Genomic DNA, 15,642 nt, shown 5'->3' with positions numbered 1-15,642 from the left:
TTTCAGTAATCACAATGGACTAAGTCCTTCAATTAAAAGCCAGTGATGTCAAAAAGGCACATCTGTGTAAAATGTTCCACTGAAGCTAGATCTCAGAGAATTCTGCCATTCTAGACAGCCAGGATATACAATTCTAGAAAATACAATCTTACATGGAATGATAGAAATATGATAGTGGTTGCTGGTAGGGGCATTTCATACATAAACATCATTTGTTCTGAGGAAAGATTTAAATGTGAAAGGTAAAACCATAATACTTTGAGAAAGCAGCCTAGGAGAACATCATTGTGATCTCAAAATAGAGAAGGATTTCTTAAGACACAGAAAACATAGAAGAAAGTGATAAATTCAGTTATGTTCAAATTTAAAGCTTGTTTCTCAAAAAAAAAAAAACACCCCCACAATGAAGGAGCTGCAAAAAATTATTTAATGGCCCATATAATTGACAAAGAATTAATATCTCTGTGGAACTTCCATGACTCAATAAAAAAATGACAACCCAGTAGGAAAACGGGCAAAAGATACAGAGAAGCATGTCACATTTAGAGGGTCCCACATGACCAATAAACACAAAAAGACTCAACCTTGGGGCACCTGAGTGGCTTAGTCCACTAAGTGTCTGCCTTTGGCTCAGGTCATGATCCCAAGGTCCTGGGATCGAGCCCCATGTTGGGCTCCCTTCTCAGCAGGGAGTCTGCTTCTCCCTCTCCCCTTGCCTTCCCCCTACTTGTGTTCTCTCTCTCTCTCTCTCAAATATTTTTTTTAAAAGAGGCTCAAACTCATTCAGAGAAATATGAGTGATAGCCAAACTTAGAGCCCATTTCATGGTCCCTTCCTCCCAGTGAATAAAAAGGCAGTATCAAGTGTTGGCAAAGATACGAAGCAACTAAAACATATTTCTGCTCATAGAGAGTAAACTGGTACAAACACGTTGGGAAACTACTTGGCGTTATCTCCTAAAGTTCAAGGTGTGCCAACTCAAAGTCCTAGGAATTCCATTTACAGGTATATCCATCAGAGGAACTCTTGCATTTGGGTACCAAGAGACGTGGGCAGGAATGTTCATAGCACCACTGTAGCAGGAAATACGGAGCAGTCCATTTCAGCAGCATTAGAGAAATTAGATAAATTTAGATAAACCGTATCTACATTAGATAATGTAAATAAATCTACAGTGGAATACTCTGTAGCAGCAGAAAAGAATGATTCCAGCAACAAGGAAGAATCTTAGGAACAAAATGTAAGGGAAAAAGCTTCCAAAAAGTTACAGAAGAATACATGCAATGTGATTTAGTCTTTAGGGATACAAATAAAAATAAAACTCTAACGGGAATAATAAGTACAAAATCCAGGAGTGGTTACTTTGTTGGAGGAAAGAAATGGGATGGGAAAAATGAGTCTATCACACTGGGAAGTTCAAAAGTACAGTGTTCTTGTTCTGTGACGCATGTTTGTATCTTTGTTTATAGCTTGCATTTATTTTATGGTACTTTACATTTATCCATTTTATAATTTGAACCAAATGATAAATAATAAAGTTAATTACTTTTAAAGTATGTGTAAATGGCAGAATTTAGCATATGACAACGGGATACGTGTTCTTGTACACCTATAGGAAAACTATGCTTGTTTGGAAAAATGGTAAATCATGAGTTCCATCCCATTACTTCTGTTTATGATTTAAATTTCCTTTGGCTAAAGGTTTTCCTTCTTTCCCACCCCCACCCACCCTGCTCTGCTGCTCCCCAATTTTTAGGAGAGATTTGAAGCACTTTTCACTGTCTACGATGACCAGGTGACGTTTCAATTGTTTAAAAGCTTTAGAAGAGTCAGAATAAATTTCAGCAAACCAGAAGCAGCAGCAAGAGCACGAATAGAACTCAACGAAACAGACTTCAATGGAAAGAAGCTGAAGCTGTATTTTGCACAGGTACTTCATGATGCATCCTCTCAGAAGGAAACTTCTTTTCCTCCATCCCGAAATACGGTCACTTCTCCGTTTTCTTGGGTTTTATATCAGGATTCTTTAAAGTAAATAATCCCAATCAGCAAGTAATGTAAAAATATTTTTCTTTATTTTACAGACATATAAATACTTCCTAAGCATATTTGCCCTCCTAATTTTGTTTTGCTCATGATAATAGTTAAAGGAATTCATCTTTCTGGCAATTTTTCTCAGATGGAGTTCCATAAGGGTTAAGCCCTAACCTCTTAAGACCAGTGAATTGATTTTTCTCCTGTGTGTCTAGAATGGCACTCGGCTGTGACATCCTTGGGAGAGTTGGAAAATAGTCGCTGAAGTCTTTTCTGTGTTCTGTGATTCATGAGACACCCCCATGAAAACAGCTGCCAGCCTAGATCTGACCAGGGAGGTGGTGTAGCGCCGCAGACAGGCTGGCTCAGGCTCTGCAATTGCGGAGCAGCCTGTAGGTTACCAAGAATTGGCCATGCTTGCTAGGACTCTCAAACGAGTTTCTTCTCTGAAGAATTGATGATGTAGAGGCCTTAGACCTCTACTCAGTTATTAGGAGTGGTGTTTTTATCTTCAACAAAGTATTTTGGTCTTAGCTTTCAAACTGAAAAAAAAAAAAAGTTGTCTCATGATCCAAATGAAAATGTAAATGAATGTTGTCAGAATCTTTCTTGGTGAAGCTGCTTGAGATGGAGATGATCTAACCTAATCTCTTCTAAAATTGGAATTCAGAAAAATAGATAAAATTGGAATTCAGGTTTATTACCATTCATTGTTCATTCATCTGTTTATCAATTTACGTTTTCATTCAGCTGCCGTTTACTGAGCACCTGGTGCATGCAGGCACTGTGCTGTGTACTGCACACTTGGTGGTAAACCACACAGATCCAGACCCAGCCCCTGGGAGATGCAGGCTGCTGAGGAGAAATCTTTCATTTTCTCCAAAGAGGTGTAACAGTTAGCCTAAAGAGGAAAATGAAGAAACAGCTCAGTCACACACTGGTTTTGAGCACCTCCTTGCCCACAGGTACAGATGTCCAGTGAAACACGGGACAAGTCGTATCTACTGCCGCCCCAGCCAGTCAAACAATTCCTCATCTCCCCACCTGCATCGCCCCCGGTGGGGTGGAAGCAGGGGGAAGACGCGATGCCTGTTATAAACTACGACTTACTCTGTGCAGTCTCCAAACTGGGACCAGGTAACAAGCTCATATTTCCTATTCCCACCCCAAGAAACTTTTCTACTAAAGACCATATTCAGAGATTTGGATTCTAGCCAACCAGTGGCAACATGATCAGAGTGGAAGATACAGCCACACAAACCTGGGTTCAGACTCTAGGGTTTGCTAACTTTGTGATTTTTTTTTTTAAGAATTTATTTTTTTTAAGTCATGTCTGTGCCCGGTGTGGGGCTCAAACCCACAACACTGAGACCAAGAATCGCAGGCTCCGCAGACTGAGCCAGCCAGGCGCCCTGCTAACTTAGTGATTTTGAGCAAGTTACTTAGCTTCAGTTTCTGAGCTCATTTTCTCATCTAAGATAGCACTCATAGTAGCTACCTCTCAGTGTGCTTAATAAGGATTAAGTGATACATACATGATACTCAAAAAATGTATCCACAATTTTAACTGCTACAGGCTCTACTAATATATAACAGCTGTTAGCGAATGTTAGTTACCTTCTCCCCCATCCCAATAAAGTACCAGACAGACTTCTACGTTGAATACTTATATCAAGGAATTGGTGGCAATACTATATTATTCCTTCCAAATTCTTCTCTTATAGCTATTTTTTTACTTCTTTTTTATCTTTGATTTCTTTCATCCCTTTAAAATAATATAGGAAATCGGTGCCATTGCTGTTTCAGACTAGTTGCCCCTCTAATAATGTATGTTGGGAAGGGACTATCTTATAAAGGGAGTCTACAAGAGGCATTTTGAGGGGGAAGTGGCTTGTTGCTTTTCAACATTAGAGCAGTGTCAAGGATGTGTGAGGTCCTATAATAAAGAGGTTGCTGCCTGGAGCCTTATAAATGCCTCCCAAGGGAAAACTGAAACCATCCCGAAATTAAGCAAGTTTACTTATACTGTCCATAGAACAGTAATTAACATTTCCATTTTAACTCCCAAGACCTCAGCACTCCTCACTAGCTAATTTCTTCAAAGGACAAAATTATATAAGAACCTTAAAGTATCAGATCTCTAATGCCAAAACAAGATCAAATGCTCTGACATAGGATTTAAAAACCAGTAATCAATTAAAATATGAATAGAACAAGAAGTTTCAAGAGACAAACTCCTCTTTCTGCTGCTTACCTCCCCAGGAGAGAAATACGAGCTCCATGCAGGAACAGAGTCGACGCCAAGTGTGGTGGTTCATGTCTGTGAAAGTGAAACTGAAGAGGAAGAAGAAACAAAAAACCCCAAACAGAAAATTACCCAGACGAGGCGCCCGGAACCTCCAGCCGCAGCACTGAGTGAGCCCCAGAACTTTGATGGGGCACTGTGAAGCCTCTGGGGGGGGGGGGGTGTGAGGCAGCTGCCCTCCTGGGCTCAGCACCAGAGGCCTGTGCTCCTCCAGTGCCCTGCTGCTCAACGTGTGTATAGGTGAGGCTGGGGGTATGTGAATAGGTATGTGAATAGGCAAGGTGTTGCCACTGCCCCGGCACTGGATCACAGCAGAGAGCAGCAGCTGATTTTACCTGTTGAAAATTTTAACAGATATCCTGAACAGCACTTTAAATGAAAGGATTAGCCACCAACATGTCGCATCTCTTGACCATTTTTAAGCAGTAGCAAATTAGGAAATTTGTCTGATTCCTGGCTCCCTCCAGCAGTGTTAATTTCCCCAATTCCATATAGCATGGGCTACCCAAAAACTAAAGCTGTAGTCACTGAGTGCAGTACCATTTTTATGAATTTGAAAATAGTCTTAAAATTCTAATAATCGAATGTGGGTATTTTGTAATGGTGTAATAGCTTCCTACTAATCTATCTACTGATCAAAGGTTGTTATTCAATACACATGAAATTTTTTGCACAAAAAGAGATCTGAAATACAGAATAATTCATAGAGAGTCATTTTTCTCAAGTAGTTCTTTTCTTTAGCCTTGGAGAGGAAATGCCAAATTCACTTTGACTCCTGGAATCAAGTGGGTTACATTGGTGTACATGTTACTCTCTACCCTGTTACCCTTACTTGAGAGAGGAAGGTGATGCACAGACCACTGTCCCGAATGCGTCATCCCTCCCAGGAAACTGCTACTTTGGAAGCGGGACATACCACCAGTGAGTTTGGCTAATCACGACCTCAGGTGGTGACCACAGTCTGCCATCTGTGACCACATGCTAGCCCACAGCATATCCAACTGTCCTCGGTCACCGGTTGAGTTTTTTAATGTTATACATATTGTGCGTGTGTCATTCAGAGACTGTAAATTAGAAAAGGTAATGACAAGATTGTCTGAAGACCATTTTATAATTGTATAGATACTTTCCAGTTTGCTTTGAAAGAAAAGGCACACATATTCTTTTTCTGTGAATCAAGGAAGGACGGGAGGAAATCAAGATCATTCAGTTAGTGAGACTTTGTTTTTGGTGCAATATTTTATCCTGGCTGACACTTGGCATTTTCCCCTAAAACAGAGTTGTTTCTTACTTGTGTTTCAGAGTGGGTAGTTGAAGCTCCTAACACAGAAACGGGCGGGCATCTTTTTAACTTTGTGTGGTCTGTGCAGATTCTGCTGTCCCTTTACAGAAAAGTCCTGTAACTAAGAAGACTTTGCTCTGGTCAGGTGGCTCTGCTGATCTCTGTTCTCTGATCTCACATCTGGAGCTCCCTGGTATGTGCGTGAAGGGGCTGCATACAGGAGTTTGGGTTGGTAAACTGCTGTGGCTGCCACTACACAGAAGAATGCAGAAATTCACGCCATGGTGTCCGCACATTTTTGGTAGCGTATTTAGAGGTTCTTACTATGGTAGGATTTATTTCTGAGGACTTAAACCATATTGCCAAGAAAAAAAAAAAAAGTTTTCTATTTTTTTCTATTTTTCCTTGCCCTCAAATACTTGCAATGTTAAGCTCTCCTATTTGTGTATGTCCACCACTGTTCAGCCTCAATATAAATTCAGTTGAGATGTGTGATTCCATAAGCAGTTTATTATTTTTTTTAAGATTTTATTTATTTATTCATGAGAGAGAGAGAGAGAGAGAAGCAGAGACATAGGCAGAGGGAGAAACAGGCTCCCTGTGGGGAGCCTGACATGGACTCGATCTCAAGATCCTGGGATCACAACCTGAGCCAAAGGCAGACGCCCAACCACTGAGCCAACCAGGCATTCCCCCATAAGCAGTTTCTTAAATTAAGATCGTCATTTGGCACCCAGTTAATAAACTTACTTTGCATTCTAAATTCACCATTTAGCCAGTGTTTTATCTGGTTATACCAACTTGTCATTTGCAGAATGGACCCTGTATGTCAGGAAATATATGTATTTTCAACAGTGGGGGATTTTAAATTTTCCTTTTAGGTAATATCTATTAGCTATAATTTTCTAAGTGATCAAAATCCATGATGTTTTATTATTTGGCTTGGCTTTCGTGGTCTTCCTTCCAATTAAAGAATAGTCTATCCCAAACTTACATAACCTGTTTCTAAAGTCAAACAGTGCAGATTACCTCAAAATTTCTTTTTCTCTGTCCTTATTTTTTTTAGAGTATTGAAGAAAAGCTTAAACCAAGATATATATGTTAAATAATTATGTACTAAATACAAAATATTTATTATTTAACATATATATATATTAAATTTTTCTGAATGGAGAACATTAATATTTTCATTCTTTCTAGTATAATATTTCCATAAGGTGAACTCTAAAGGAAAAAATTAACTTTTAAATGTGGTGAAATCAACCAGTATCTCAAATATTATGTCCTTTTTTGACTTTTTCATATCCAGCTCACGTAACCATCTTGTAAGAGATGAGTCTCATGTACTTTTTCAAAGTTCCTTTTAATAAGTTTAGTTACATTTGTCTTTTTGGAAACTGAGTTATTGCTTAGATTTAACTCTGATAGTGTAGTAGCCATGTTCTCTTTAGAAATCATAATTTCATCTCAGGAATCAAATTATTTAGAGCATTGTGAGGAAAGAAAATGATGCTTTGTGTTACAGAAAAAGCATTTTTGAAGGATAGGAAAATGCTAACACTTAATAAGGATAGTCAACAAAACCTGCAGTGTGGCAGTGCATTGGCTCCTACATTCTAGGTTCTTTTGAAATACCTACCTGATGAAACTGGAAATTAACCCATTTAAAAAGTGCACTAGTGTGAGCATCAACTAGTTGAAGGTGCTAAGAGACGGAATCAGTAAAATCAATTCCCTTGTCTTGGGGACCTGAGCATCAGGGGGAGAGCAAACTCATCTTGTTTTGCTTCTTCGTACTTCATACGCTAAACCTATCCACAGATTTGAGAGCGCAGGAAGTTTTAAGTTCAACATAAAGGCTTAAATAGAACATGGTGTGTCCAAATCAGAGCTGCCAGGAGACAGAGCAGGAACAGCACCGTCCTTCTTTGAGAATACAGTCATTTTGTTTCCCACTCACAGGGACTCCATCTCTTTTTTTTTTTTTTTTAAGATTTTATTTATTTATTCATGATAGTCACAGAGAGAGAGAGAGAGGCAGAGACATAGGCAGAGGGAGAAGCAGGCTCCATGCAGGGAGCCCGATGTGGGATTTGATCCCGGGTCTCCAGGATCGCGCCCTGGGCCAAAGGCAGGCGTCAAACCGCTGCGCCACCCAGGGATCCTGGGACTCCATCTCTTAATGTTGTGATAGAAAGTGGAGATTAGATTTCCTCAGAATCTCAGCCATAGTGCCCAAGTGACTCTAGAAATGACACAATCCACTCCTCATGTGACACAGATGAGAAAACAGAGATGAACATCTTATTTTGAAGACCACAGGGACTGGGTTGGCTTCCCAAATCCCACAGGAGGGCTTTTGCTCCTTTCTTCTTGCATCGGCCTCTCAGAAGCAGTGAATCCCTGTCATAAGAAAATAGGAAAAAAAAAAAAAAGGATAAGAATTCTATCTCCCCTGAAAGGATACAGTGAATAAGGAACATCCAGTGAAGGCAGTGACTTAGTAACTTCATGAATGAAACCAATGTTCCATGTTTTGGTGTTTTTATTATCATTGTACTGTTGGGATTGGAATCTACTTAAATAATGTTATTTTGGTAGCCAGCAATTGTGCTGACATTTTATGTGGGCTTTCCTAGATTTTAGTAGTAATGAGATTAAATTATATATAGTCGTACTTGAAATGTGATTCTAATGATGCAACTTGAAATCTCATAGGATTTGGACATAGTTTGCAGTGCAATGACACTGGCACTCGGCGCTCATAAAATGGAGCTCTGTTAAAAATTAAAGACTCAAAAAAAAAAAATTAAAGACTCACCGATACTTCATGTTTTTATATAGACTCTTTTACAGACCACAGTTTTATTTTTAAAAGGGAAGATCTCAGACATAAATAAACAGTGGAAAATGTACGAAATTCTTTGGTGCATCAAAGTTCCTTGTCTGCTGGTATCTCTCTTTTCTTGGGAGTTGTATACTTTCATACCTGTTACGCAGGTGAACTTGGTCAACCTTTCTCTCACTGTGCTCCTCTTTTACACACCTGCATGTATATCCTTCTGTACAAAAGGAAACATGTGACTTATAAACGTGACAATAAAAAGGAACAAAAGATGAGGGAATTAGTTGCCTCCTAGCTAGGGTGGGAAGTCCATTGTTACAGAAGCTCACTTTTTAGAAGGTTAAATAAATTTAAAGAATAAGGTTTATGGACTATGTTCCAGAATTTGATAAACACATTTGTTTTATAACGTCCCCTTGGGGTGTGAGTCAGCCAGGTCATCTTCACTGGAATGCCATTGTTGTCTCTATCCAGGAATCAGGAGGAAATGTTAATAATTTGAAGAGCGTTGTTATTAATACCAAATACACAGGCAACAAAGCAACAGAAAATTGTAACAACTGCGATGTTTTACTGACCAAAAACATTATAAAAATGGTTATGTTCAAAATAGAAGTTTCCAGCCAAGGTTAAGAGGTACTAACATTGAGTTGAGTCAGTGTCTCCTTCCATGTAAACAAAAGCATAAGGACCTTCTTTGAACTTAGGCATGTGTGGTCTCTCTTGTAAACTGTTTCCTTTTGAAGCAAAATCATGTCCTACAGACTCTTGGGAGTTCCTGCATAGCATTGACTGAATGTTCATTCTTGTCATCTGGAAGGTCTATATCTATGCAGATAATACATGTTTTTCTATATTGTTTTCTATTTAGCCCCCAGTCTTCCTAAACCAGACTGGAGACTGAGGAGAGATAAAGGTGGCTAATCCTGTCACTGTGCCATCTTCTTCCCGCTGCTTCTCAGCCCCCGAGATGGGGGCCCCAGAGAGGAGCGATCTGCGTTTCTGCTGTATCATGCATGTCCTCCAGCTTTGACTTCTGTCTTCATTGAACCCAGGAGGCGAATTTATTATTTTATCTGAACATGTTGGTGATCTTGTGTTACATTCTGGGGGACATTACTTTTCTGGTACTATAAATTGTAGGGAATATTCATTGTGCTTCGAAAACCTGGTCAGTAATTTATATATATGTATTCTGTATTTTCGTGTGCTTGATGTGACAATCCATAGTTTATAGTAGTTTGTTATTGTCAACTTTGGCTATCCTGTATTTTTAGGACATTTAAATGTCCATTGTCCACTCAAAGTGACAAAAGCAGAATGTAATTTTTTTGGAATCCTTGTGATTACTTGTAACAAAATTGTTTTTAAAGCTAATAAAAATAAAGTTAGGATTTTTTTAAAAAATTCGCCCACTGAATTGAGTTTTTTGTAGTATTTTCAATATATATATATTTAGGCAGTAGCACAAAAAAGAATAGTGAAATAGTTTTTTCCTTTAACTAGATAGCAGTTGAACATTAATACTGAGCTGCGCCAGAGCTAAAAGTGGTGACTCACTGCCAGCTCTGGAAAATAACCATGATGGTTTGAGTTCTTTATCGAGAAAAGTTTTTACCCTGGCTTATCCTCTGTTAAAAATGATTCATTCCAGGTGAAGGCTTATTTTCTGTCTTGGTTTTAAAAAAAATCTCCACATCCAAATGTCGAAGCTAAAAATGACTGTAAGGTTATCTAGTGCAGTGATTTTTTAAATATATACTTATTTTTAAGCCAAAGAACTCTATTCTTCTTTCAAATGAAACCTTACATAAAGATTAATGTAAAACTAAAAAAAAAAAAAAAAAAAGATTAATGTAAAACTAACTACCAACAAAAAGGTAAACAACTGCTCCTTTGAAGGGGGTGAGGGAGAAGTTGAGACCCAAGGGTATCCCCCAACCCCTAGCCCTGTGAAAACTCAGCAGAACAGTTCCAAACACCAGACTATCCAGTGGCTTCCACAGCCCCACACAAGCCTTCACAAGTAAACAGTCCAAGAGGCATCACCAGATTCATACACCTGGATTGTAGCTAACTGGGAGCTAGAAACATAATGGTTTCCTGCCTCATCCCAGGTGACCATGCTCCACTACTTGGTTAAATGAAAATCTTCCATTTTTCAGGAGAAAAGTAGTAGGATTCAAAGGTTTTTAGAATTGTCAGTGTTTTGTTTGTTTCAAAAAACTAAAGGAGAGTAACCAGGGACTTTGCTCCTTTAATAGAGGCTTTCCCAAGCTGTGTTCCTTGGCGCTGCCTCCAGGGGGAACTGGACTCCCAGGTCCCGGGGGCCTTGCACCCAGCTTAAAGTCCATTGGATTCCTCGTGCAGAACAGTCTTGGCATGAGATTGCACTTGAGCTGAGGACTCCTATGCTGAAACAGCAAGCTGTAGAACCACTGCGAATAACCTGAGGATAAAGTGATTTTTTAAATGCAGAATAGAAAATAAAAGTTTAAGTAATTTGCCTCATTAAAATAGACTGACTTAAAAGTTAAATTCAACAGTGTATGTGTCAGAGTCCAATAATCAAGACACATGTTAAACTAGATAGCAGGAGTGAGCAGAAATTCTCTCTGCTTTCTTTGAACACATCACAATATCGTTCTAATCTAGAATGAGAAACGATTAAAATTCTTTTTTTTTTTTTTTTAATTTATTTATGATAGTCACAGAGAGAGAGAGAGAGAGGCAGAGACACAGGCAGAGGGAGAAGCAGGCTCCATGCACCGGGAGCCTGACGTGGGATTCGATCCCGGGTTTCCAGGATCGCGCCCTGGGCCAAAGGCAGGCGCCAAACCGCTGCGCCACCCAGGGATCCCAAGGATTAAAATTCTTATACTCATGGGCAACATCTCAAATCTTGCCAAACTTTTCCTAGTCTTCTGAGACATAGAAGTTATAAGTATAAGTAATTTGTAGATTAGGTATTTAGATGGTAATGTTATTTGGGAAAAACTTGTGGTCGAAATGTTTGGAAAAGTTGAACAGTTTCTGTATTGCTATGTTTCTGGGACCTTTTTAATTTGTGCATTCTCTGTCTCCAAAAGGATATACCGTGTTTATCAAATCTAATAAGATATGGAGCCCTTTTGCCCAGAAGCATCTCATTGCACTGCTGCTCAAGGAACATTTAGAGAAACATTCTACTAAAATCTTGAGGCCTGAGTAAGGATAGCTTTGTGAATTAAAAACTCTTTATTAATTTCTCAACTCTTTGAGATTGGGCATCAGAAGGAGCCTTCCTGATTTTTGAATGGGAAAAACAAGTTGACAAAACTATTAGAATCTATAAAAGCTTAGCAAAGTTGCCAAATACAAGACTAACTTAGAAAAAGCAGTAGCATCTTCTTATACCATCAATGGCCAAAATATAAGCTATTGCTTATATAAGCCAACACTCATAATTGCAACAAAACATCAGCATAAACAAACTTTCAAACTGTAATAAGGACTTGGATAATTTAAGTACATGCTTTTAAATGGGATAACTTCATATTTTAGGAATGTCAAATTTTCCCAAAATTATAAATGCAATGGAATCGTTGTCAAAATCCCAGCTATATTTTTTACACTTACACTCATTAAACTTATCCTCCAAACTTGGAGGAAAGAATAAACAAACAAGTAGTTAAGAAAACCTTAAAAAGAAAAAACATGGAAGACTTGTCCTACCAAATACTAAGACAACCTACAAACTCACATGAGTTCAATGTAAGAAAAGTCAAAATTTTTTAAAAAGAGTAGAGACCAACCCAGGTCTATAAGAGAAAATTAATATACGATAAAAAGCCATCATAAATAAATAGAGAAAGGCTACACTGTCTAACCTATGGTGTTGGGGAAATGGGCTTAGTATACGTAGGTCAATAAAACTTGGTTTCCCGTCAAACACTAAATAGAGAGATGGACTGACTTCTGGATGGATTAAAGACTGGAATGTATAGAGTTAATAGAATGAGTTGTAGGAGAATACCTTTTGACCTAGAGGAAGGGAAAGACTTTATAAAACTTAAAAAGCATAAGCTATAAGGTAATTGATTACATCGAAATTAATGATACAGTCGATGAAGAATGCCATGGACAATGTTGACAGACAACAGGCAGAAGATATTTGCAATCCTAATATGAGGTAAATAACCATAATATACAAGGTAGTTTGGCAAATCCAAAGGAAAAGCAGCCCAATTAAAAAAAAAATGGGCTTAAGGATATGAACAGCAATCAACAAAAAAGTAAAGCGAGCCTGCAAGAGACATCAAACCCAGTAATCTGATAAGTGTAATTAATGCAACAAGATGCCACTTTATACCTATTGGAGTCTCAAAAATGTTAAAAAGTGAATAATGCCCATTATAGCCAGAGGATGGACATATAGGAAGCCTGATGTAACACAGGTGGGAGTATAGACTGGTTTAGTTATTCTGAGGAATTATCTGGCAGTACTTAATCCTATCAGTAAGAACAAATCTCTGACTCAGCAGCTCTGCTCCTGGAATATAGAGAGATCCCAAAAATATCCCAAAGGTATATTCAGGTCCAGTAGAAGACATGATGAGAATGTTCACTGCACCATTATTCACAGAAGCAAGCTGGGGTTCTCTCCTGGGAAATCGACACTGTGGAGAACTGTACGACAGAGTAGCCATAGACTCAGCTACATGGATGGATCTTAAAAATAGACCCGAGTGACAGAAGTAATCAGTGAGATGTGCGTAACACTCACATAAAATACGTAGACAGTAGTGCATTGTGCAAGAATGTATACAAATAAAAAGATAATACTTTTTTTTAAAGATAATACATTAAACACATATATACATACATAAGAGGCATCTTATATGCATCAGGGATGATGATGTGCTGTGAACCAAGAAGTCTGATTTACTGTTAGACTTTGTATAACCTTTATATAGTCATTAAAAAAATTATTAATACCCCATTCTCTTTCCTTCCTTGATGTAGCATTAAGGTTAGTTTAAAATTATATGTTACTTTTCTCTAGAAGAAAATACTTCGCTGTGCTTTATTTAGGGGAAATCCAGATTTTATTGGAGATATTTATGCCTTTTTGGATAAACATTTCAGAAAAATACTGTTCTCTTTCTAGATGTGTGTATATATCTGCTTTCTCCAACTAAGTTATGTACATTCTTTATTAAGCGTACTCTCATGGGGCAGGGGAAAATGTACCCATCATTCACTCTTCTGCAAATGAATGAGCATTGCATGTGGTTTGAGTCCATTTCCTTTTGCTTCAAAGAAGTAATCAAGTTAATTCTTGGCCTGGTGCTATCTTCAGTGTGTTTTGAATAATTGAGATCTTTAATGGAAAATTATACAATCTTTTGTCCTAGAAGATTTTACCAGGCCTCTGGGCCTCAAAGAAGGTAATCAGACCAAAAATGATTTCTTGGAAGTTGCCGAGTGAATCCTGTGAATTAAAGGTCTTTTAGGGGCGCACTTACTCATCTTCTATTACTTATTTCCTTGATAACTTCGGTCATTTATTAGAAATTTCGGGCAACTGTTGGAAAGTCTGGATGGGAGATTTCTTCTCCTTTGCAAATGAGAAGCAGCACTTGGGCATTGATTTAACCAGTTCCACCTTCTCCCAGTGTCAAAGACTTGGCTGCTTTTTGTTCTGGGGTTTACATATCAGGCACCCAGAGGATTAGGTGGAAATGACCTTGTCACCCAAGGATATTGAAGGTCACAGAATTGTAGTTGGGGCCTGCTTCCGGGATGGGCAGGTTGGAGGATTGTGTGGGGTGAGCATCTTATCCTTCTCTCTGTCCCTCTCTACAGGGTGAACTGAATTCATCACAGAGCAGAGGGAACCATTCCTGCAGCAGCCTGCATGGTTCAAATAATATTCTCTGCTTCTATGGCATTTCTACAGCTCATGGGGCTCAGTCGCTCTGTTATGGCGAAAGGCCAGGACTCAGGGGGTCGAGCCAAGTTTGAGCATCTTGACACTGACCAGCCATGCTTGCCAAGTGCTTCCTTCTTGTGTCATTTACTCTTTTTTTTTTTTTGTAATGTTTTTTTTTCCCCAGCTTTATTGAGAAATAATTGACATGGGTCATTTTTTTCTTAACAGTTAACCTGTGAGGTCCTGTCCTAAAATCATGACAGGAAAACCCCATCTTTAAAGCGTCAGCCTCCAGTGAAAATTCTTTTAGTAAGATTGGTTTCTATTTTTACTTCTTTACTACATTTTTTGTTTTATAGCCAAATAAAATCAGAAAATATGTTATGATTAAGTATCTTGCTTTCCCTAAAGCAAGACTCAGATTGGTGAGATTGTCTTTCATCCTGGTTAGATTCCATAAATCCCCGCATTTTCCATGGTTTCTCCAGAGAGTCAGCCACCTAGGAAATACCCGCTGATGGGAGTCAGGCTGATACTAATGCTGAAAGGACCAATGAGGTGTCAGTGTTTGGAGGGCATTCTTATCCAAGAAAAAAGTTTCCTAGGGTGGATATAACAAATTACCACAAACTAGGTGGCTTAAAACAATAGAAATGTATTCTTTCACACTTCTAGAGGCCAGAAGTCTGAAATCTAGGTGTCAGCAGGGTTGGTTCCTACTGGGGAATCGGAACAGAACCTGTGTCATACCCCTCTCCAAGCTTCTAGTGGTTGCTGGCATTCCTTGGCTTGTACAACATCACTACAATCTCTGTGTAGCATTCTGTGTGTGTCTAAATTTCCCTTATAAAGACACAGTCGGATTGGATTCAGGGTCCACCCTAATCTAGTATGACCTCTCATTAACTTAATTACATCTGCAAAGAGCCAATTTCACATAGGCCACATACACAGGTTCTAAGTGGACATGAATTTTGGGGGGACATTTTTCAACCCAACAAAGAGCTGAATAGACATTTCTCCAAAAAAAGATATACCAATAGCCTAGAAGTGCATGAAAAGATGCTCCCCATCATTAGTGACCAAGGAAGGGTAAACTACAACCACAACGACATACATTTCATACCCACTAAAATGGCTAAAATTAAAAGATAATGAGCATTGGTGAACTACTGGTGTGAACACAGAATGGTGCAGCTGCTTTGGAAAACTGGGCAGTTCCTCAAAAAGTTAAACGTAGAGTTACCACCTGACCTGACGAT

General features: G+C 38.7%; 1 protein-coding gene across 4 annotated transcripts in view; it reads left to right on the top strand.

The window, feature by feature from the left end:
- Window positions 1-5,050, top strand: part of RCAN3 (RCAN family member 3) — a 29,975-nt gene extending 24,925 nt beyond the window's left edge. For all 4 annotated transcript variants that reach the window (XM_072750789.1, XM_072750791.1, XM_072750790.1 and 1 more), the window contains 3 exons: window positions 1,757-1,930; window positions 3,000-3,171; window positions 4,297-5,050. In XM_072750789.1, coding sequence (XP_072606890.1) covers window positions 1,757-1,930; window positions 3,000-3,171; window positions 4,297-4,481 — 531 coding nt within the window. In that variant the 3' untranslated portion in view covers window positions 4,482-5,050. The remainder of the gene's footprint in view (window positions 1-1,756; window positions 1,931-2,999; window positions 3,172-4,296) is intronic.
- Window positions 5,051-15,642: the final 10,592 nt, after the last annotated feature.

The sequence above is a fragment of the Vulpes vulpes genome, chromosome 2, assembly GCF_048418805.1.
Source record: "Vulpes vulpes isolate BD-2025 chromosome 2, VulVul3, whole genome shotgun sequence".
Classification (NCBI taxonomy): domain Eukaryota; kingdom Metazoa; phylum Chordata; class Mammalia; order Carnivora; family Canidae; genus Vulpes; species Vulpes vulpes.
This window is presented reverse-complemented; position numbering and strand designations above follow the sequence as displayed.